Source organism: Panthera uncia, chromosome B1 (genome assembly GCF_023721935.1).
Source record: "Panthera uncia isolate 11264 chromosome B1, Puncia_PCG_1.0, whole genome shotgun sequence".
NCBI lineage: Eukaryota > Metazoa > Chordata > Mammalia > Carnivora > Felidae > Panthera > Panthera uncia.
In genome coordinates this window covers 11,220,919-11,240,332 of record NC_064811.1, presented here as the reverse complement: position 1 = coordinate 11,240,332, position 19,414 = coordinate 11,220,919, and the positions used below count along the sequence as shown (strand labels likewise).

General features: G+C 38.1%; 2 protein-coding genes across 3 annotated transcripts in view; one reads left to right on the top strand and one right to left on the bottom strand.

Annotated features, from left to right (window-relative positions):
* FBXL5 (F-box and leucine rich repeat protein 5) overlaps positions 1–19,039 on the top strand; it is a 65,347-nt gene extending 46,308 nt beyond the window's left edge. For both annotated transcript variants that reach the window (XM_049630330.1, XM_049630331.1), the window contains exon 11: positions 1,044–19,039. In XM_049630330.1, the coding sequence (XP_049486287.1) occupies positions 1,044–1,120 (77 nt within the window). In that variant the 3' untranslated portion in view covers positions 1,121–19,039. The remainder of the gene's footprint in view (positions 1–1,043) is intronic.
* CC2D2A (coiled-coil and C2 domain containing 2A) overlaps positions 5,949–19,414 on the bottom strand; it is a 148,732-nt gene continuing 135,266 nt past the window's right edge. Inside the window, exons 34-37 of the mRNA XM_049630321.1 lie at positions 11,004–11,126; positions 9,362–9,420; positions 7,492–7,669; positions 5,949–6,137 (exon numbers count right to left, since the gene is read on the bottom strand). Coding sequence (XP_049486278.1) covers positions 5,949–6,137; positions 7,492–7,669; positions 9,362–9,420; positions 11,004–11,126 — 549 coding nt within the window. The remainder of the gene's footprint in view (positions 6,138–7,491; positions 7,670–9,361; positions 9,421–11,003; positions 11,127–19,414) is intronic.

The window sequence follows — 19,414 nt, the reverse complement described above, 5'->3', positions numbered from 1 at the left end:
ACTGAGCCACCCAGGTGCCCTGCATTGCTACTTTAAAAAACAGATTGCTATTTTAAAAAACAAAACAAAGCTTATTTGAAATATGTTTCTGAGTTGAACTAGATAATCAATCCTGAATACTGTGATTTTTCAATTATCCATTTGACATAGTGTATAAAATTACATAGTGTATGATCTGTACATATCACAAATAACAAATGCAAGTATTTTGGTTTTGTTCGTGGTGCAGACCTACTGAAAGGCTTTGGTATAGTTAAAACATCCTTTTGCACATTTGCCTGCCTTTATGAAAACTATGATTCATTCAAAGAACTTAACTTTTGTGTATGTGCCATGATATCTCTCCTTTGATATTTCTCACTCTGGGCTGTGTTCCCTAATGGATCTTTTATCTAGTGTTTGGGTAGCATAATGTGACTGGAATAAAATGTTAGTTACTCCACAGTGTTTTATTTTTCTTTCTAATTGAGTCACAGGTTTTATTATGTCTTAGATATGTTTATTTAACTAATCATTGATTATATTAATTCTGGAAGATAATTTCACGTAACTCTCACCATTTGTTTTGCTACAGATGTTAAATAAAAATAAGGAGAACGTGTTCAGTCTGTCTATATAGTTTATTGAAGTTTTGAATATAATGTTTACTGTAATTGCTGAATAGTGGATTCTTTAGCTGATGTATTACGGATGGGGCTGTTTTTGTTTTAATTATATTTCTAGGAAGGATGTTGACAGTTTAAGAAATCTGTTGTTAAGTTGCCCTACAACATTACTTCTGTGGGTTATCTTTTTGTCTTAGATTTTTATTTTGTAAGATTGTTGCCAAAACAATTATTTCTTTCCTTTTTTTCCTATAGATTTTGGACCAGTTAAAGTAGAACTGCTGTTGGCTATTTTTGTGTCTAATTTTTTATACAATCATTGGGACGTTTTATTTCTATGTTATACATGGATTGCTAGTAAAAAAAAGTCAGATGTCTTAGCTCTTTCACGTGATCTCTAAGAAATTCCTCCTTTCACACTTTTCTGTTTTTATACAGGTCCTCATGCTGATACCGCCAGCGGATGCCAGAATTTGCAGTGTGGTTTTCGAGCCTGCTGCCGCTCTGGCGAATGACCCTTGACTCCTGATCTTTGTCTACTTCATTTAGCTGAGCAGGCTTCCTTTCATGCACTTTACTTATAGCACATTTCTTGTGTTAACCATCCCTTTTTGAGTGTGACTTGTTTTGGCCCCATGTCTTACAGCCTCAGAAATCTTAACTTACCAGTGAATTGTACAGTGTTGTTTCTCTTGCAATCATATTTTTGTTTTAGAAAGGGATTAGATCTTTTCATTAGGGTGAGAACAGTTTTATTGGTTTTCTTTAAATGGAATGCTTTGAAAAGAATGTCACTAATGCCATGCCATTTGAAGTATTTTTTAGATTAATTTGAGTTTTAAAGTCAATGGGGGTTATTGGTTCTCTTTATATATAAACACTGTACCAAGCTTTGCAGATCCTTTCAAACATACATTTCTGAAGTTTTATTTTCAAAGATAGCACATTTTGAAAACCAGTCTTTTTTTCCCCATGTTTCCTTTATTTGAACAATTCTCAGAGGGCCAATTCAAACATACCCATATATAAGGTTCCTTAAGATAATAGAATAAATTGGCTTCTTTGTGTTAGCTCAGTGAGCTAGCAAAGCACCAATGTATTTGTATTTGCTTTCTTCAGATACTCCTGGTTCCTACCACTGTCCCTAAATTGTCAAATTTGGAAGGGATTTTTAAAAATTCCACAATCCTTTGAAGAAATGTATCAATAAAATTTACTTTGAGGACTTTACCAAATAATTTTTTGGTGTTTTGATTTTATTAGAAATCTCAATTCACATTTACATTAGTGTAAAATAAGATTAAATATTTTGTTTTGAGCTCCCATGAAGTCATGATCCTGGCAGTTTTAGACAGATACCTAATTTTGTTTAGCTGAATGGTCTTTTTTGAAATTATTTGTGCAGTAGCCAGAATTTGTGTATGTCTATCTCCATTGCTGTGTGAAAAGACAGTGGGAGTGGGAACCTATCATTCAGAAAAACACATACTGAATCAGTTTTTTAAAAAATGTTTATTTATTTTATTTTTTTTTAAATTTTTTTTTTTAACATTTATTTTATTTTTGAGACAGAGACAAAGCATGAATGGGGGAGGGTCAGAGAGAGGGAGACACAGAATCTGAAACAGGCTCCAGGCTCTGGGCTGTCAGCACAGAGCCCGACGCGGGGCTTGAACTCACGGACCGCGAGATCATGACCTGAGCCGAAGTCGGCCGCTTAACCGACTGAGCCACCCAGGCGCCCCAAAATGTTTATTTTTGAGAGAGAAAGAGTGCTTGAGCAAGCATGAGCAGGGGAGGGGCCAAGAGGAGGGGGTGGGGTGGACAGAGGATCCCAAGTGAGCTCTGTGCTGACAGCAGAGAGCCCGATGTGGGGCTTGAACTAATGAACTGTGAGATCATGACCTGAGCTGAGGTTGGACGCTTAACTGACTGAGTTCCCCAGGCGCCCCTGAATCAGTTTTCTGTAATGTGCTGTATAATGTTGTGTCCAAAAAAGAACAGTCGGCAGCATGCCATCCATCTGCTGTTGGAAATACGTGCAAGTCTGTGGAAGAGGAAGCAGTCTTGCAGTCTTGTTACTTGTGGTCCCAGGCGTTCTTTTGTTTGTTTTATTGAGGGACAGGAGGACTAGGAAAGATACAAACTACAGCAGACAGATTTCAGTTCAGGCGAAGAGAAGACTATGTTAGACAGCTGTCTAAAGATGAAGGAAGAATCATTTGATGAGAAATCCACCCATTCTTTTAAGTCTCACTATCATTTGAATTAAACATGGCAGGGGAGACCCACCTCTTGGGGCGTGGCTATGATAATGACTCCGAAGTTTTCCCTCTTGTCAGGGTTCTCTCCTTGTGTCACAGTTGACACTTGCAAAATGTTTCTTGCATGTGGGAAAAGACAGCTGTGTAAGCAGACCATCTTACTTGTTTGAGCTTGTACCTCTTAGGTGGTTCCGTGGCACCTGGTCACCTCCTTTAAAGGTCTGGCCTAAGCACAAAGAAGTGACTTCTTGATTCCCTTAGCTTGAAAGGAAATCTGAGCTTAGCACTTACAGGATCTGAAGTTTTATTTTGTAAGGTTGATTCTCTTGTAGTTACTGTATTTTTATTTCCTTAAGTGTTTAATAAACCTGATTTGAGCAGTTCCCATCAGGGACCATTTCAGTAAAACAAACTACGAGAATTCTTCTGGAGTGAGTCCATCCAACCCCAACTGCATCTCGTCTGTATTTACATGAATCGTAAGTAAAATTACTCATCTGGACTCCTGGCCCTGAGTAATCAAGTGATGAGTAAAGTTTATCCTCCATGTAACCACAGAACAGTATACTATTTGGGGAGGAGAAATTTTGATAACACTTACAGGGAAAAAATCATGATTCATTGTTGCAGAACTTGACTTAAATGTTCTCCTTTTCAGTTAATTAATTTGAGCGGCTAATTTCCTCAGGGGTACCAGGTAATTGAGGTGTCTCCCTTTGTCCTGTGCTTCTTGATATTAGCAAACCATTAAATAGGCCTTGGCAGTCTTGGGCTAAATGGACTTCGGTGTGTCAGCACGTTGTTATATGGAGACTCACTGTTTTCCTACTCTACCTCTCCTTTAGTTGCATGGGGAGATAGACAACATGAGTTATATCTAATTTTTATACATTAACTTCAGGGGATACTTATTTAGTATTTGATGAAACACTATATATACTTGTTTTACATTTACCTTGGGTTTTGTAATTGATTTCACAAATTATTGGGACTGTTCATTCTTAGAATAAAATACAAGTTGATGTAAAATGCCTTGGGGTGCCTGACATCAGGTGCTCAGTCAGTGCTGGGTGGTGTTTTAAGTACCTATACTTACATATACTGACTTGTTTAAACAGTGCGACGAAGTAAGTCATGTGATCATTTTGATCTTATGGGGAAAATAAGTAGCAGAGAGGTTAACTTGTCCGTGGATTACCCTGGTAATGACTGTTAGGGGTCAGTCTTTGAACTCTCCCTTAAGAGTTCATAGTTGAGTTATCAGGGGCCTGTAAATACATAATTGTGATATAATTTGATAGAGGAAGGCATAAGGGAGTAAAGCAAAAGGTGAAAGTTTTTCCTTAATTGGTCCCTCTTTATTTTTATTTTTATTTTTTTTTAAGTGATTCCAGCTCATCACTGGTTCTCAACTGGAGGCAGTTGATCCCACAGAGGACATTACACAACATCTGGAAATATGTTTGGTTGTCACGTCTTGGCAGAGTTGGCAGGAAGGGATACAACTGGCATCTAGTGGGGAGGGCTCAGGGGTGCTGCTAAACATCCTCTGATGAACAGGTCCGCCCTCCGCAGCCACACACTACTTGGCCAAGAATGTCAGTAGTGCTTCTGCTGAGAAATCCTGCTTTATGTATTTCTGTTTTGTGTACATCTTTCCATGTTAGCACATACATTTAATACCTTAAAAAATTTTTTTTAAATGTTTTTAATTTTTGTTAAAAATTTTTTAAAGTTTATTTAGTTTTAGAGAGAGAGTGCATGTGCACAAGCTGGGGAGGGACAGAGAGAGGGAGACAGAACCCGAAGCAGTCTGCAGGCTCTGAGCTGTCAGCGCAGACCCCACATGGGGCTCGAACTCCCAGAATGCGAGATCCTGACCTGAGCCAAAGTCAGATAGCCGAAGTCAGGTGCTCAACCAACTGAGCCACCCCGTTGCCCCTTAATGTTTATTTTTGAGAGAGAGAGAGTGCAAGCAGGGCTGGGGCAGAGACAGAGGGAGACCAAGGATCTGAAGCGCACTCTGTGCTGACAGCAGAGAGCCTGATGCAGAGCTTCAACTCGTGAACTGGGAGATCATGACCTGAGCTGAAGTCTGATGCTTCACAGACTAAGCCACCCAAGCACTCCTACCTTTAATCCTTTTAATGGCTTACTATAGTAGTGTCTGTGTCTGTCTTAGTCTGTTTGGGTTGTTATAACAGTGGTGGGTGGCTTAAACAACATTTATTTCTCATATATCTGGAGGCTGGGAAGTCCAGGCTTAGTTAAGGTGCTGGCAGATCTGGTTTCTGGTAAGGGCTGTTTTTCTGGTGTGCAGACCGCCCTCTTCTCATTGTATCCACACATGGTCTAAAGAAAGGAAGCAGACTCTCTCCTCTCTCATGATGGTGTTCATCCCAACACAGGGCCTCCACTCTCGTAACCTCCCAGAGGACCTATCTCCAAATACCATTACATAGGGGATTTGGGTTTCAAGACAGGAATTTTGTGGGATCACAAACGTTCGGTCCATAGCCATGTCTTAATTTCTTAAATGGCTTCCCTTTTGGTGCATGTTTAAGTATATTTCTTTTTTCCCCCCTAAAATACTATATTGCTTCAGTAGGAGTGTGTGTGTGCGTGTACGTGTGTGCACATTTGTGTACTTGTGCATGTTTGCTCAGTATTTCTGTAGGATAAGGTCTTAAGGTATTTGGCATTAAACATAAAAACTCCGTATTGCAAAGTTGTTCCTCTTTCCCCCAGAAAAGTTGTGTTGTTTTGCTGGATCTTAAAAGTGTAATGGTATTCTGCTGGACAGGCAAAGAGGAAGGGCTTTCCAAGTGGAAGGTAAGCACAGTGGCATAGGTAGGAAGCCTATTAGTGTGAGGGGAACTGTGGGTAGCCTGAATTGAATTGAGGGTCAGGGTGGCAGAAGGCAAGACAGACTACTAAATAAAAACATTTATTTTGAAAACGATCATTTTATTTCATTATTTACAAATAATTTCTTCCTTCTGATGTGATGAGTATCACTTAAGATTATTGTCCTATGAAATAGTTTCTACATGATATAAAAAGTATACGATGAAAAAAGTTACCTGTTGCGTATGAGAGAGGCAACATAGATCCAAACAGACAAAACATTTTTGGGGTATGGGTGGATATATACAGCTAAAGCAAATTCAACATTAGGAACATCAATATTATGTACTCCAGTGCTATATACTGCTTCAATTAAAGGCTTCAGTTCAGAATAGGGCATGTGAAGGGGAAATCCAGAGAACTGAAGGAAAAAAACACAACCAAGATTTGTGGTCATTAGTGAAGCTTGAAGATTTCATTATATTTTTTCTTCCTGTAAACATAACGCAATTCTTAATTCTCTTGTCTTCTCCTGCGTCTCAAAGTCACTTGTTTAGTTCTGCTCTTCTATTCAACTATATATTAGCAATACATAAAATGGAGAGGGGCCAGATGGCTCTTTTGTTTAGTTGCTAGTATACTGGTGTATAAGACAGCTGTTAACACCCAGCCACCCTCCACTTCCTTTCCCTCTGCCTGATAGCCCCGAGTTTGTGTGGTAACCCATGTATTTCCAGGGACCTGGATGCAGCTAATCAACTCTCTCTGTGGCCACGCTGACTGATCTGTCAAAGTGAGTCTCAGGAAACTGGATAGGAATAATGGCACACAGATGCTCTCGCCTGCTCTGCACAGTGTGTGTGCAGACGTGAGTCCTGCCCTGGAGCTGTTCCGCTATTGGATACCATGAAAACAGCGAGCCCAACACCGCTGCGCGGTGGAGGGCAGGGTGGAAAGACTTCAAGAAGTCTGGTGCACTCTGATACTGTGACTTAAATAAGCCAGTGAATTCTTTTCATTGCCCAAGACTGAATTACGTGTTTTGTTCTTTGAAGACAGCCTCGCTGAAAAGCTAGTTTTAGTCCATGAATAGAATTAAATGTCGAACTTGACGTCACGCTGTTCAGCCAACAAGGCTTACTGTCTTAGTTTGAGACTGCTTTCTAGGTTTTATTATCTGGCTGTAGGATGTGAACACAGCACTACTGACAGGCAGGAAGGCACACGTATAATGAGAATTTTCCTTTTTAAAAATTTTTTTTAAATTTAATTTTGAGAGAGACAGAGCACAAGTGGGGGAGGGGCAGAGAGGGAGACACAGAATCTGAAGCAGGCTGCAGGCTCTGAGCTGTCAGCACAGAGCCCGATGCGGGGCTTGAACTCACGGACCGCGAGATCATGACCTGAGCCGAAGTCGGACATTTAATCGACTGAGCCACCCAGGCGCCCCTGGTTGGTTTCACTTTTATGCACAGTTGAGCCTAATAGGATTTAGCCAGATATTTTAATTGTATTCAAGACTTTTGAATGCATTTTATTTAAGGTATTTTTCATTGCATTACTCTCTTAGCATTTTCAGTGTCTAGAGGCATTTTGCTGTTTAATAATAGCTTAATTACTAAGATGTGAACTTTTAATTACATCCTTTAGCCTATGCTGCTACATCTATGTGCTTTGGAGAGCAGAGTCAGCATTTTGATTCCAAAAATCCATTACCAAGCAATTTCCAATTTGAAATGCAGTCCACAGGCTCAGTTTAGAGCCATTGCACTTACCCGGTAGTCTCCCAGCTGCTTGAGCAGCTCTCCTCTGTGGTCGTCTTCCACGTCCTCTCCTCGGCTTCTCTCTAACAGAGGCAGGAAGTGTCGTAGCGCGGAGGTGCAGTACCTGTTCCACCTGGTCAGATGCCGTGGCCGCCAGTCCATGATTTTCTCTTTGAGTATTTTTTCAATCCTGTTTATAAAAAAGAAGCTCCATCTTTTGCTGATTGGATTCTGTCAGCAAAGGTACAGCTTGTATACGGTGGGGATTCAGGTGACAGGGTCATTCACTAGGCACATTTATGTTGAAAGCCTTAACTCTCTGTAGGGCTGTTAATGCCGCGTGTTGATTCTTTACCCTGTGCTGTGATTTCTGTTGATGAGTATTGTTTTCCTAGATTGCCTCGAAACTGTTTTCAGAAAAGCCATCCTCACTAAGCTTTATATCCTGTGGGTCCAGTACCTGTCATATTAGCTATAAAGCAGGATATCAAAAATTAAGTTTCAAACACAGAATAAAGGAAAATAGCTACCATTTATTGAGGCTTTTTTTTTTAACCAGGTACTGTGCAAAATGCTTTTTTTTTTTTTTTTTTTTTTTTTAATCCTAACAGTGACTTGGGGGCACCTTGGTGGCTTGGTTAAGCATCTGACTTCGGTTCAGGTCGTGATTTCACAATCCGTGAGTTCGAAACCCACGTCGGGCTCTGTGCTGACAGCTGGAGCCTGGTACCTGCTTGGGATTCTGTGTCTCCCTGTCTCTCTGCCCCTGTCCCACTCATGCTCTCTCTCTCAAAAGTTAATAAACATTAATCCTAACAGTGACTCTATGGGTGGATTTTACTTACCTGGGGACAGTTTGAAGTAGGATAAGTGACTTGACAATGGCAAGGGAGCTGGGGTTTGAGTCAAAACCCTGTCAATTCTAAAGCCTCCTGTGTATCCCTAACCAAACACAGATTTAGGGAATCAGCCAGCTCCCCACTGCTCAGTCAGTAGCTGTAGGATCCACTTTTTGTTTGGCACATTATACATATTTTCATTCTGGGTTTCAAGATGGCCCGAGCAAGAGAGTATGGGTGAATTGCCACACACTTCATCAGTATTGGAAGAATAAATGATGTGGGTCTAATTAATACAGTATCCTGAAACCATCAGAAGAAACAAAAAAGACTTTTGGGGGGAGTTAGTTGCTCTAGGTGGGGGTCTCCAGTAAGGCTTTATATAGACTTGAAATTGAGAATAAATTGGTGTCTTCTAGTCGTAATAACTTAAAAAGGGTCACAGTTATTCTTGTGTGTTTGACATGCTGCTCTTCACACAGCTTGATACACTAGAAAGAGCACACAGGCTTTGAAATCAGAAAGACCTGGCTGGGCACAGAAGCCCCCTCTAACACTTAACAAGTATGCTGACCTCTCTGAACCTCAGTTTCCACATTTGCAAAACTGGAAGAGTACGTTTTGTGTTACAGGGTTATGAGGATTATGGGGACTTAATATACTTAAATCTCATAGAGACCAGCCTTCCCCATGTGTTCGCTTTATAAACTAGCTGCAGTTCAGTAAGCCACTATTGGACAAAAGAGGCATATTTTAAGTTGAGGATTATGACATGTCTGAACAGGAACCATAACAACATGATGCTGAACTCTAATCTGAGGTAAAGTTTTGGAAAACTACCTGTCATTGCTGGAGCTCACTTCTGTTTGTTCCATCCGCCCTTTGGGCTGTGGCATTTAGAGATCACATCTGTATTTGGTATCTGTCTATAAACATGAACTAAAGTTTAACTGCTCAGATTATGGATCCAGGCTGAGAATTGTTTAATTTGGGATTACACTCCTAGTGACCGATTGCATGTGGATTTATGGGTATTGTACGACCTGTCTTGTAGCTCAGCTGCGGCCGCTTTGTCTGTGCGCTGGTAAATTAGTTCTTCTGGCTATAAAAGAGGAAATAGTTCAGAAATTCCAGAAAAACACTTAACTTGAATTTGAATAGCTATACATCCTTTTCTAAATCTTTTTAAAAAAGTTACGAAATCTCAGACTTTCAGATATAGTATAATGGATGCCAATGTACCCATGACCCACCTGAAGTACAATATCACAAATAAATTATGGCGGTTTGGTTCTTTCTCATTTTCATCTCCTTTCTCATCACAGAGAGAAATTCAGAGGACCTGAATTTGTTTTTTAGCATTTTGGTTCAACATACAACTACTGTGAGCCAGGCATTTTTTTCAGGTGATGGGTATATAGCCATGAATAAAAATCCCTGCTCTCCTGGTGTTTACATCACACCTGGTAGAAACAGGCAAGTTAATAAAATGTATTTATCACAGATCTATGTATCCCCAAACAATGTGTTGTTTTAGTTTGGGTATTTTCTAAACTTTATGTAATAGTTTTTGTTTTTTGTTTTTTTTTTAAAGTATAGTTGACACACAATGTTCATGAGTTTTAGGTGTACAACATAGTGATTGGACAAGTCTATTTATGCAATAGTTTTATACTGTGAATATGCAGCTTGCCTTTCCTCCCTTAACATTACCTTTAGAGATAATAACATACATATTTTTAGAGTGCTAATAAGATTTATTGACATTGATTCATTCGTGTAACTACTATAAAAGATTCCATTACGGGGGCGCCTGGGTGGCTCAGTCGGTTAAGCGTCCGACTTCAGCTCAGGTCACAATCTCACGTTCCGTGAGTTCGAGCCCCGCGTCGGGCTCTGGGCTGATGGCTCGGAGCCTGGAGCCTGCTTCCAGTTCTGTGTCTCCCTCTCTCTCTGCCCCTCCCCCGTTCATGCTCTGTCTCTGTCTCAAAAATAAATAAACGTTAAAAAATTAAAAAAAAAAAAAAGATTCCATTATGTACTATATGTATTTTATCTCATCTAACTCCAGTTTTCAGGCTAGAATCTTTCTATGAAAACAGTCTTGTATATGTCACCTTGTACACATGGAAGAATTTCTCTAGAGCACTGTTTTTTAAACTTTTTGGAAAGGTCTGGATCACAGTAAAAAATAGATTTTATACTGCACACTCAGTATACACACACACATATAAACATGTAGCTAACAAAAGTATTAGTAAACAATTTTCATGCTTACTACGTGACAATCTTACTACAGCCAGGACCCTCTAAATTAACTTTACGAGCCACTAGTGGCTCATGCCCTGTGGTATGACTTCATGTTTTAATAGCAGTCATGAAATCTGATGATTAATTTAGTGAATTGAGTCCAGCATTTAAAAAATTAAGTAGAATATATTTTGTGGTACTTTAATGTCCTGAGGCTCATTATATCAAAATTTGTTTTTCCACATTTGTATATACTGGTTCACGATAATGGTGGTAATTTCTTATTGTGAGTGGGCTCAAGTAAGTTTGAGAAACATTATTTTTAACTGCATATCTAGAAATAGAACTAAATGTCAAAAAATACCTGGCTACCCAGTATAATGATTTAAAACCCCCCACTTTTCTTAGTCTACATTGTTAATAGAAGAATTATACCTGAACACTGGAAAGGCCAGGATATAGAAGACTTCTTGAAAAGAAAGACTTCCATAGCTTGGGCTTGGTGATATCAAAATTTATCCGTAGTGGAGAGTCATGTCGTTGAATATTAAACCAAATCTAAAAAAGACAAGACTAACTTAGCATATATGGCAGCAGAAATACATATGTGTGTGAGTGTGTGTGCGCATGTGTAGAGAGGAAGCCGACAGCAAGAGAACACACACATTTTTTGCGCATTTTGATTTGTAAAACCAGCGTGCATTTTATAATCAGACATAAAATTGTCATTGGCCATTTTTTCACATTTTTTTATATCTGAACTTGAGGTGTGCCTTACATTGATTGTAGGTTGATAAAATAAGATAGTTCCCGATAAGAAAATTTAAACTTTTTGGGAGAGGCTGGCTTTTCTAGCCTCCTAATTGAGTTAGGTGTGTGTACCTCTTTGCTTCCACAGCATCTCTGACTAGCACCTGTCTTGTTGAGGCATGCAGCATATTGGTTCTGAACCAGGCCATTTGTATTTGAATTCTGGCCCCAACATTTACTAACTGTGCGACCTTGGATGATTTATTTAAGTTCTGTGTACCTGTCTTTCCTCCTTTATAAAACTGGGTAATAGTACCCACCTCATAAAATTGTTGAGATTAAATTAATTTATCTATACCTCTTAGAACAATGCCTGTTACATAGGTGCTCAATAATTGTTTGCTAATTTTTTATTATTAGTGTGTATCATTGTTAATAATTGCCTACACCTGCCTCCTCACTAGATATTACCTTGTCTTAAGGACAATTGCCATGTGCTTTATTCACTATCTTTAGCATATAGCATAGCTTCTGGTATATAGTAGGCATATTGAATGACTGCATCAGTGGTAAATTTGTCCATTCAATATATTTATCAAGTATCTTACATGTGTAGGCTCAGTTTCAGTCACTCGGAACAAAGTAGTGAATGAATCGGAGTTTCTACCCTTTTGCAGTAGCTAGTGAGAACATAGTGTGAACAAATAAGTAAACATATGGGATTGTCAGATGATGTTGCATGATGTAGCAGCTTGTTTCATTGAGCTCAGTTCTTCATCCCGTCCTATACTCACACTCTTTGCCATGTTACTTCGTCTGCATCTCCTCCCACTGAAAGGGTTGTTGAGATGTTCCTGCTCCTTGACTTTTGGCCAGCAGAATGGGACAGAAGTGCCCTTGTGTAACTCTGAATCTAAGCTTAAGGGGTTCCGTGTGTTCCTGCTTGCCTTCTTGTGCTTCTGTCATTGTCACTGCCGAGTCCCAGAATAAACACACACGAAGCACAGCTGTCCCAGCTGACCCACAGATTCATGAGAATAGCTGTCTGAAGCCATTTAGTTTGGGGATGGGCTTTTACTATTTTTACTGTGGCAACAGCTAACCGTGCAAGGGCTGTGGAGAAAACGACACGGGAAGAGATGTGGAGTTTCAGGGTGGGCAGGGAAATTCTCCCTGGAAAGATGACATGTGATCAGAAATGCAAGAATTGAGGGACAATATTCTGATGATACCCAGTAAGGGGGAAGGTCATCTATGCAGAGGAAATAGCAGATGCAAAACCTGCTTGATGTGTTGAGGAACAGCAAGTTAGAGCAAGTAAGAGGAGATCTGTGGAGGACGGAGGCTGGTGGGATGGGATGCCAGTCAAGTCAAGCCTTGTGGATTAGTTTAAAGGGTTAGGTATTTGCTTTGAGAGTGAGCAAGGAAGCCACTGGAGTATTTTAAGCAGAGGGGGTGACGTAGTCTGCCTTCCATTCTAACACTAATATTCTCTGTTGCTTTGAGACTATACTGAAGGGGATAAGGGCAAGTAGTGAAGTTTCCCACTAGGAAGCTATTTCAAATAATCCAGGTAAGAGCTACAGTAGTGTGGACCAAAATAGAAGCAGTGAAATTGGTGAGCTATGGTCAGACTCTGGATATACTATGAAGCCAATAGGATTTGCTAATGAATTGGTTGTGGGAGAAAGAGGAACCAAAGGTGACTCCAAGGATTTTGGCCTAAGTAACTGCACTAAAGGAATTGCTATTTATCGAAGTCAGACTGCAAAAGGAAATTGGAGTTCAAGTTTGGGCACATCAAGTTTGAGATATCTGACATCTATATGAAGATGTTGAAGAGACAGTTGGATATTTCAGTCTGAAGTTCTGGGAGCTAGGTGAGCTAGAGATACATTTAGAGATCATTAGCATATATATGTTCCTAGGGAGAAAGTATATATAGCAAAGATGTTTGACGAACTTGCTTTGAGCTTCTGCTCTTTCAAATTTGGAGAAATTAAAAAAAAAAACAAAACAGGAAAGGATAGAAGTGGCAGTCTGTGATGTAGGAGGCTTTGATACTTGGAATTCAAGAAATTGTTCTTAAGGCAGGATCTTTAAGAATTACAGTTTGGCTGTTGAGTAGGGAATGTGCAGAAGAGTAGTGGGAAATAGTGTTGGAAAAGTTGAAGTCAGATTATATAGGACTTTGAAATACAAGGAGAAAATTTTATTCTTAAATCTCTATGTAGTGAGGTACTTCTGATAAGTACTTTTTAAGCCATAGAATGATGAAGCTGAATGTTCAGAAACTTAATCAGGTATTAGTGTACCAAATAATGGATTGAATTGGAGAGATTATTTATTTATAGTAATGCAGGGTGAAGCAATAACGGCATGGCCTGGGAAACAGAACAGGTAGAACTTATATGACTTGGTATCTGTTAATAGGATTGAAATAGGAGGAAGTAAGGGAGAGAGAAAATCAAGGACCATTCTGAAGTGTGAATCTGGGTAATTGACATCCATAGAAACGGGAAGCCAGGAGGAGGAGGAGCTGGTTTTGGAGACAAGGGGGAAAAGACTGGAGTTTTGGGTGTGCCAAGTTTGAGATTTTGATAAAGCAGTTAGGAGTCTGGAAGTCAGTTGAAAATTCAGGATCCAAGGATTTTGGGGCTAGTGACAGGATTATAACTTCTCTGCCAGGGTAACCTAGATAGAGCTACAATTAATAATGATAGGTATGGTACTGTAAGAAATCTAAATATAGAATCTTCAGGAACATCTACTTTTAAGGGGTAAGAAGAGCTAGTGAAAGAAAACTAAGAAACTTGCAGAGAAAATGAAAACCAAACAGTCCTTTATCTGTAAACCAAGGAGGGGGAAGTGTTCTTTTCATGAAAAGGGTATTAGTCATGTCATGTGCCATAGAAAAGGAGAGGAGAATGAGGAATGAGAATAAACCATTGGATTTATTTATCCATTAGCAAAACAATGGTGCTTCTCAGAGTCAGGGGAAGAGGAGCTAGATTATTAAAAGGGTTAAAGTCTGAATGTACTGAGAATGTAGAAGCAGGGGATATAATTAGTAATTGAATCATTTTGGAAGCAAAGGAAAGAGGCTCAATGGTACAAGCACACCTCTGAGATATTGTGGGTTTGGCTCCAGACCACTGTGATAAAGTAAATGTCACAATAAAGCAAGTCAAATGAGTATTTTCGTTTCCCAGTGCATATGAATGTTATGTTTACACTATACTGTAGTCTATTAAGTGTGCAATAGCATCATGCCTAAAGAAACAATGTATATATCTTAATTAAAAATATTGCTAAAAAATGCTAACCATCATCTGGGCTTTCAGCAAATTATAATCATCGATCACAGATCATCATAACAAATATAATAATAATGAAAAAGTTTGAAATATTGCAAGATTTACCAAAACATGATACAGAGACACAAAGCGAGCAAATGTTGTTGGAAAATGGCACTGACTGACTTGCCTGGCAGAGAGTTGCCACAAACCCTCAATCTGTAAAAAACATAGTACTGTGAATGTAATGGAGCTTCTTGTTTCTTGAGGTAGGCCTGTATTGCTATAAACTTGCCTCTTAGAATAGCTCTTACTGCATCCCAAAGATTTTGTTTGTCATTTTCATATGTCTCCATGTATTTTTTAATTTCCTTTAAAAAAATATTTTTAGTGTGTATTTATTTTTTGAGACAGAGCATGAGTGGGGGAGGGGCAAAGAGAGAGGGAGTCAGATTCTGAAGCAGGTTCCAGGCTCTGAGCTGTCAGCACAGCTGACATGATGGGCTCAGAGCCCATCATGGGGCTTGAACTCACAAACTGCGAGATCATGACCTGAGCTGAAGTCGGACACTTAACCAACTGAGCCACCCAGGTGCCCCTTTAATTTCTTCTTTGATGTCATGGTTCAACCATTCTTTGTTTAGTAACATTTTATTTAGCCTCTATGTATTTGTGTTTTTTCCAGATTTTTTTTCTTGTGATTGATTTCTAATTGCATAACCACTGTGGTCAGAAAAGATGTATCATATGATCTCAGTCTTTTTGAATTCATTAAGACTTGTTTTGTGGCCTAACACATCTATCCTGGAGAAAGTTCCATGTGTACCTAAAAAGAATGTGTATCCTGTTGTTTTTGGATGGAATGCTCTGTATATATGTTAGGTCCACTTGGTTTAACGTGTCATTCAAAGCCACTGTTTCCTTGCTGATTTTCTGCCTGGATAATCTATCCATTGATATAAGTGGGGTGTTAAAGTCCCCTACCATTATTGTATTACTGTCAATTTTTTTCCCCTTATGTCTGTTAATAGTTGCTTTATGTATTAAGGTGCTCCTATCTTGGTTGCATAGATTTTTACAACTGTTATATCCTCTTCTTAGACCATTCCCTTATATAGCATTCTTTGTCTCTTGTTATAGTCTTTAAAGTCTATTTTGTCCAATATAAATACTACTACCCCAGCTTTCTTTTAATTTCCATTTGTATGGTAAATGTTTTTCCATCCCTTCCTTTCAGTCTTCACGCATCTGTCAGAAAAAATCATTTGAGCATGCTTCCCCATGGTATGTTATTTTTATGCTAGCTTCTAAAGAAGCTAGAAAGAGAAGAACAAAAAAGTCCAAAGCCAGTAGAAGAAAGGAAATCATAAAGATCAGAGCAGAAATAAATGAAAAAGATAAAAAAAAAAGAAAAAAGAAACCAGGAGGTGGTTCTTTGAAAAGGTAAACAAACAATTGATAAACCTTTAGCCAGACCCATCAAGGGGAAAAAAAAAAAAAAAAAAAAAAGGACTCAAAGTCAGAAATGAAGGAAGAGAAAGAACAACTGACCATAGAAATTATTTTAAGAGAATATTATGAAAAATTATATACCAACAAACTGGACAACTTAGAAGAAATGGAGAAGAAATGGATAAATTCCTAGAAATATGTAACTTAAAACTAAGTCAGGAAGAAATATAAAATTTGAACATACCAATTACTAGCAATGAAATTGAATTAGTAGTCAAGAAACTAACAAAAGTTTAGGACCAGATGGCTTCACAGGTGAATTCTACCAAACATTTAAAGAAGAGTTAATACCTACTCTTTTCAAACTATTCCAAAAAATAGAAGAGGAAAGAAAGCTTCCAAATTCATTTTACAAGGCCAGCATTACCCTGATACCAAAATCAGACAAAGACACCACAAAAAGAGAAAACTACAGGCAAGTATCTCTGATGAACATAGATGCAAAAAATCCTCAACAAAATATCCTCAAACCAAATAAAAAATATATTTAGAAAGTCATTCACCATGATCAGGTGGGATTTATTCTAAGGATGCAAGGGTGGCTCAATATTCACAAATTAATCAACATAATACATCACATTAACAAGAAAAAGGATAAAAACCATATGATCATCTCAACAGATGAAAAAAAAGCATTTGGCAAAGTACAACATCCATTCATGATAAAAACTCTCAACAAAGATTTAGAGGGCACATGCCTCAACATAATAAAGGCCATATATGAAAAACCCAAAACCCACATGATACTCAATGGTGAAAAAACTGAGAGCTTTTCTTCTAACATCAGGAACAAGGCAAAGATGTTCACTTTCACCACTTTTATTCAACATAGTACTGGAAGTCCTAGCCATAGCGATCAGACAAAAAGAAAAGGCATCCAAATTGGTAAGGAAGAAATAAAACTTTCACTATTTGCAGATGACATAATGCTATATAAAGAAAACCCTAAAGATTCTACCAAAAAACTCCTAGAACTGATAAATGAATTCAGTAAAGTTGCAGGATAGAAAATTAATATAAAGAAATCTGTTACAGTTCTATACACTAATAATGAAATAGCAGAAAGAAATTAAGAAAATAATCCTATTTACAATTGTACTAAAAATAATAAAATATGTAGGAATAAACTTCACTAAGGAGGTGAAAGACCTGTACTCTGAAAACTATTAAACATTGACAAAAGAAATTGACACAAACAAATGGAGAAATATTCCCTGGTCATAGAGGGAAGAACAAATATTGTTAAAATGTTCATACTAGCCAAAGCAATCTACAGATTTAATGCAATCCCTATCAAAATACCAAAGCATTTTTCATGGAACTAGAACAAATCCCAAATTTGTATGGGACCACAAAAGACCCCGAATAGACAAAGCAATCTTGAAAAAGAAGAACAAAACTGGAGGTATCACAATCCCAGATATCAAGAAATACTACAAAGTTGTAGTAAAGCAGTATGGTATTGGCCCAAAAATGGACACGTAAATCAATAGAACAGAATAGAGAGCCCAGAAATAAACCCATGCTTATATAGTCAATCTTCTAAAAGGAGGCAAGAATATGCAAGGGGAAAAACAGATGGTGTTGGGAAGACATGCAAAAGAATGAACTGGCCCACTTTCTTACACCACACACACAGAAAAAAAACCTCAAAATAGGTTAGAGGTCTAATATGAGACCTGAAACCACAAGAATCCTAGAAGAGAGAACCAGTAGTAATTTCTCTGAAATTGGCTGTAGCCACATTTTTCTGGATATGTCTCCCGAGAGAAGGGAAACAAAGGCAAAGATAAAATACTGAGACTACATAAAAAAAAACAAAAACAACAAAAAACAAAACCCGTACAGCATAGGAAACAACAAAACTAAAGGACAACCTATAGAATGAGAGAAGATATTTGCAAATGACATATCCGATAAAGGGTAAGTATCCAAAATACATAAAGAAAGAACTTATATGACTCAGCACCAGAAAACAAAACAAAACCCCAAGTAATCCAATTAAAAAATGGTCAGAAGACATGAACATTTTTCCAAAGAAGATCTACAGATGGCCAACAAACATTTGGAAGGACTTCCAGTATCACTAGTCATCAGGGAAATGCAAATCAAAACCACGATGAGATAGCACCTCACACCTGTCAGAATGACTCAAATCAAAAATCTAAGAAACAAGCGTTGACAAAGATGTGGAGCAAAAGGAATCCTTGTGCACTCTTGGTGGGAAGGCAAAGTGGTGCAACCACTGTATGACTGTATGGAGACTTCTCAAGAAATTAAAAAGAATTGCCATATCCAGTAATTCCACTACAGGGTATTAACCCAAAGAATATGAAAACACTAATTCAAAAAGATATATGTACCCCTAAGTTTATTATAGCATTATTTACAGTAGCCAAATTATGGAAGCAGCCCAAGTGTCCATCGATAGATGAATGGATAAAGAAGTATTTATGTACAATAGAATATTACTCAGCCATAAACCTTGCCATTTGCTATGACATGAGTGGAGCTAGAGAGTATATATGGTCAGAGAAAGACAAATACCACATGGTTCCACTCATATGTGGAGTTTAAGAAACAAAAAAAGCAAAGGGAAAAAAAATAAGAGATCGAGAGACAAATTCTTAATTGTAGAGAACAAACTGATGACTACCAGAGGGTAGGTAGGTGGGGGATGGGTGCAATAGGTGATAGGCATTAAGGAGTGCACTTGTGATGAACACAAGGTGATGTATGGAAGTGTTGAATCACTATATTGTACACAAGAAACTAATATCACACTGTATGTTAACTAATTAAATACTTGAAATAATAAAAATGTTTCTAAAGTAAAAAATATCTTCTATAAATATAGTACATTTGTGTTTCATGATACGCTATTTGAACATTAAAAAAAAAAAAAAAAAAAAACGGATATCACCTTACCCCTGTCAGAATGACTAAATCAAAAAGACAGAACAAGTGTTGACAAGGATGTGGAGGAAAAGGAATTACCGTATTATCCAGTAATTGCGGTACTGGGTATTTCCCCAAAGAAAACGAAAACAATTTGAAAAGATATATTCACCTCTTTTATTTATTGTAGCGCTATTTACAATAGCCAAGATAAGGAAAGAACCCAAGTGTCCACTGATAGACTGAATGGATAAAGAAGATCTGGTACATATATATACAATGGAATATTACTGAGCCATAGAAAAGAATGAGATCTTGTCATTTGTGATAATTTGGATGGACCTAGAGGGTATAATGCTAAGTGAGATAAGTCAAACAGAGAAAAATAAC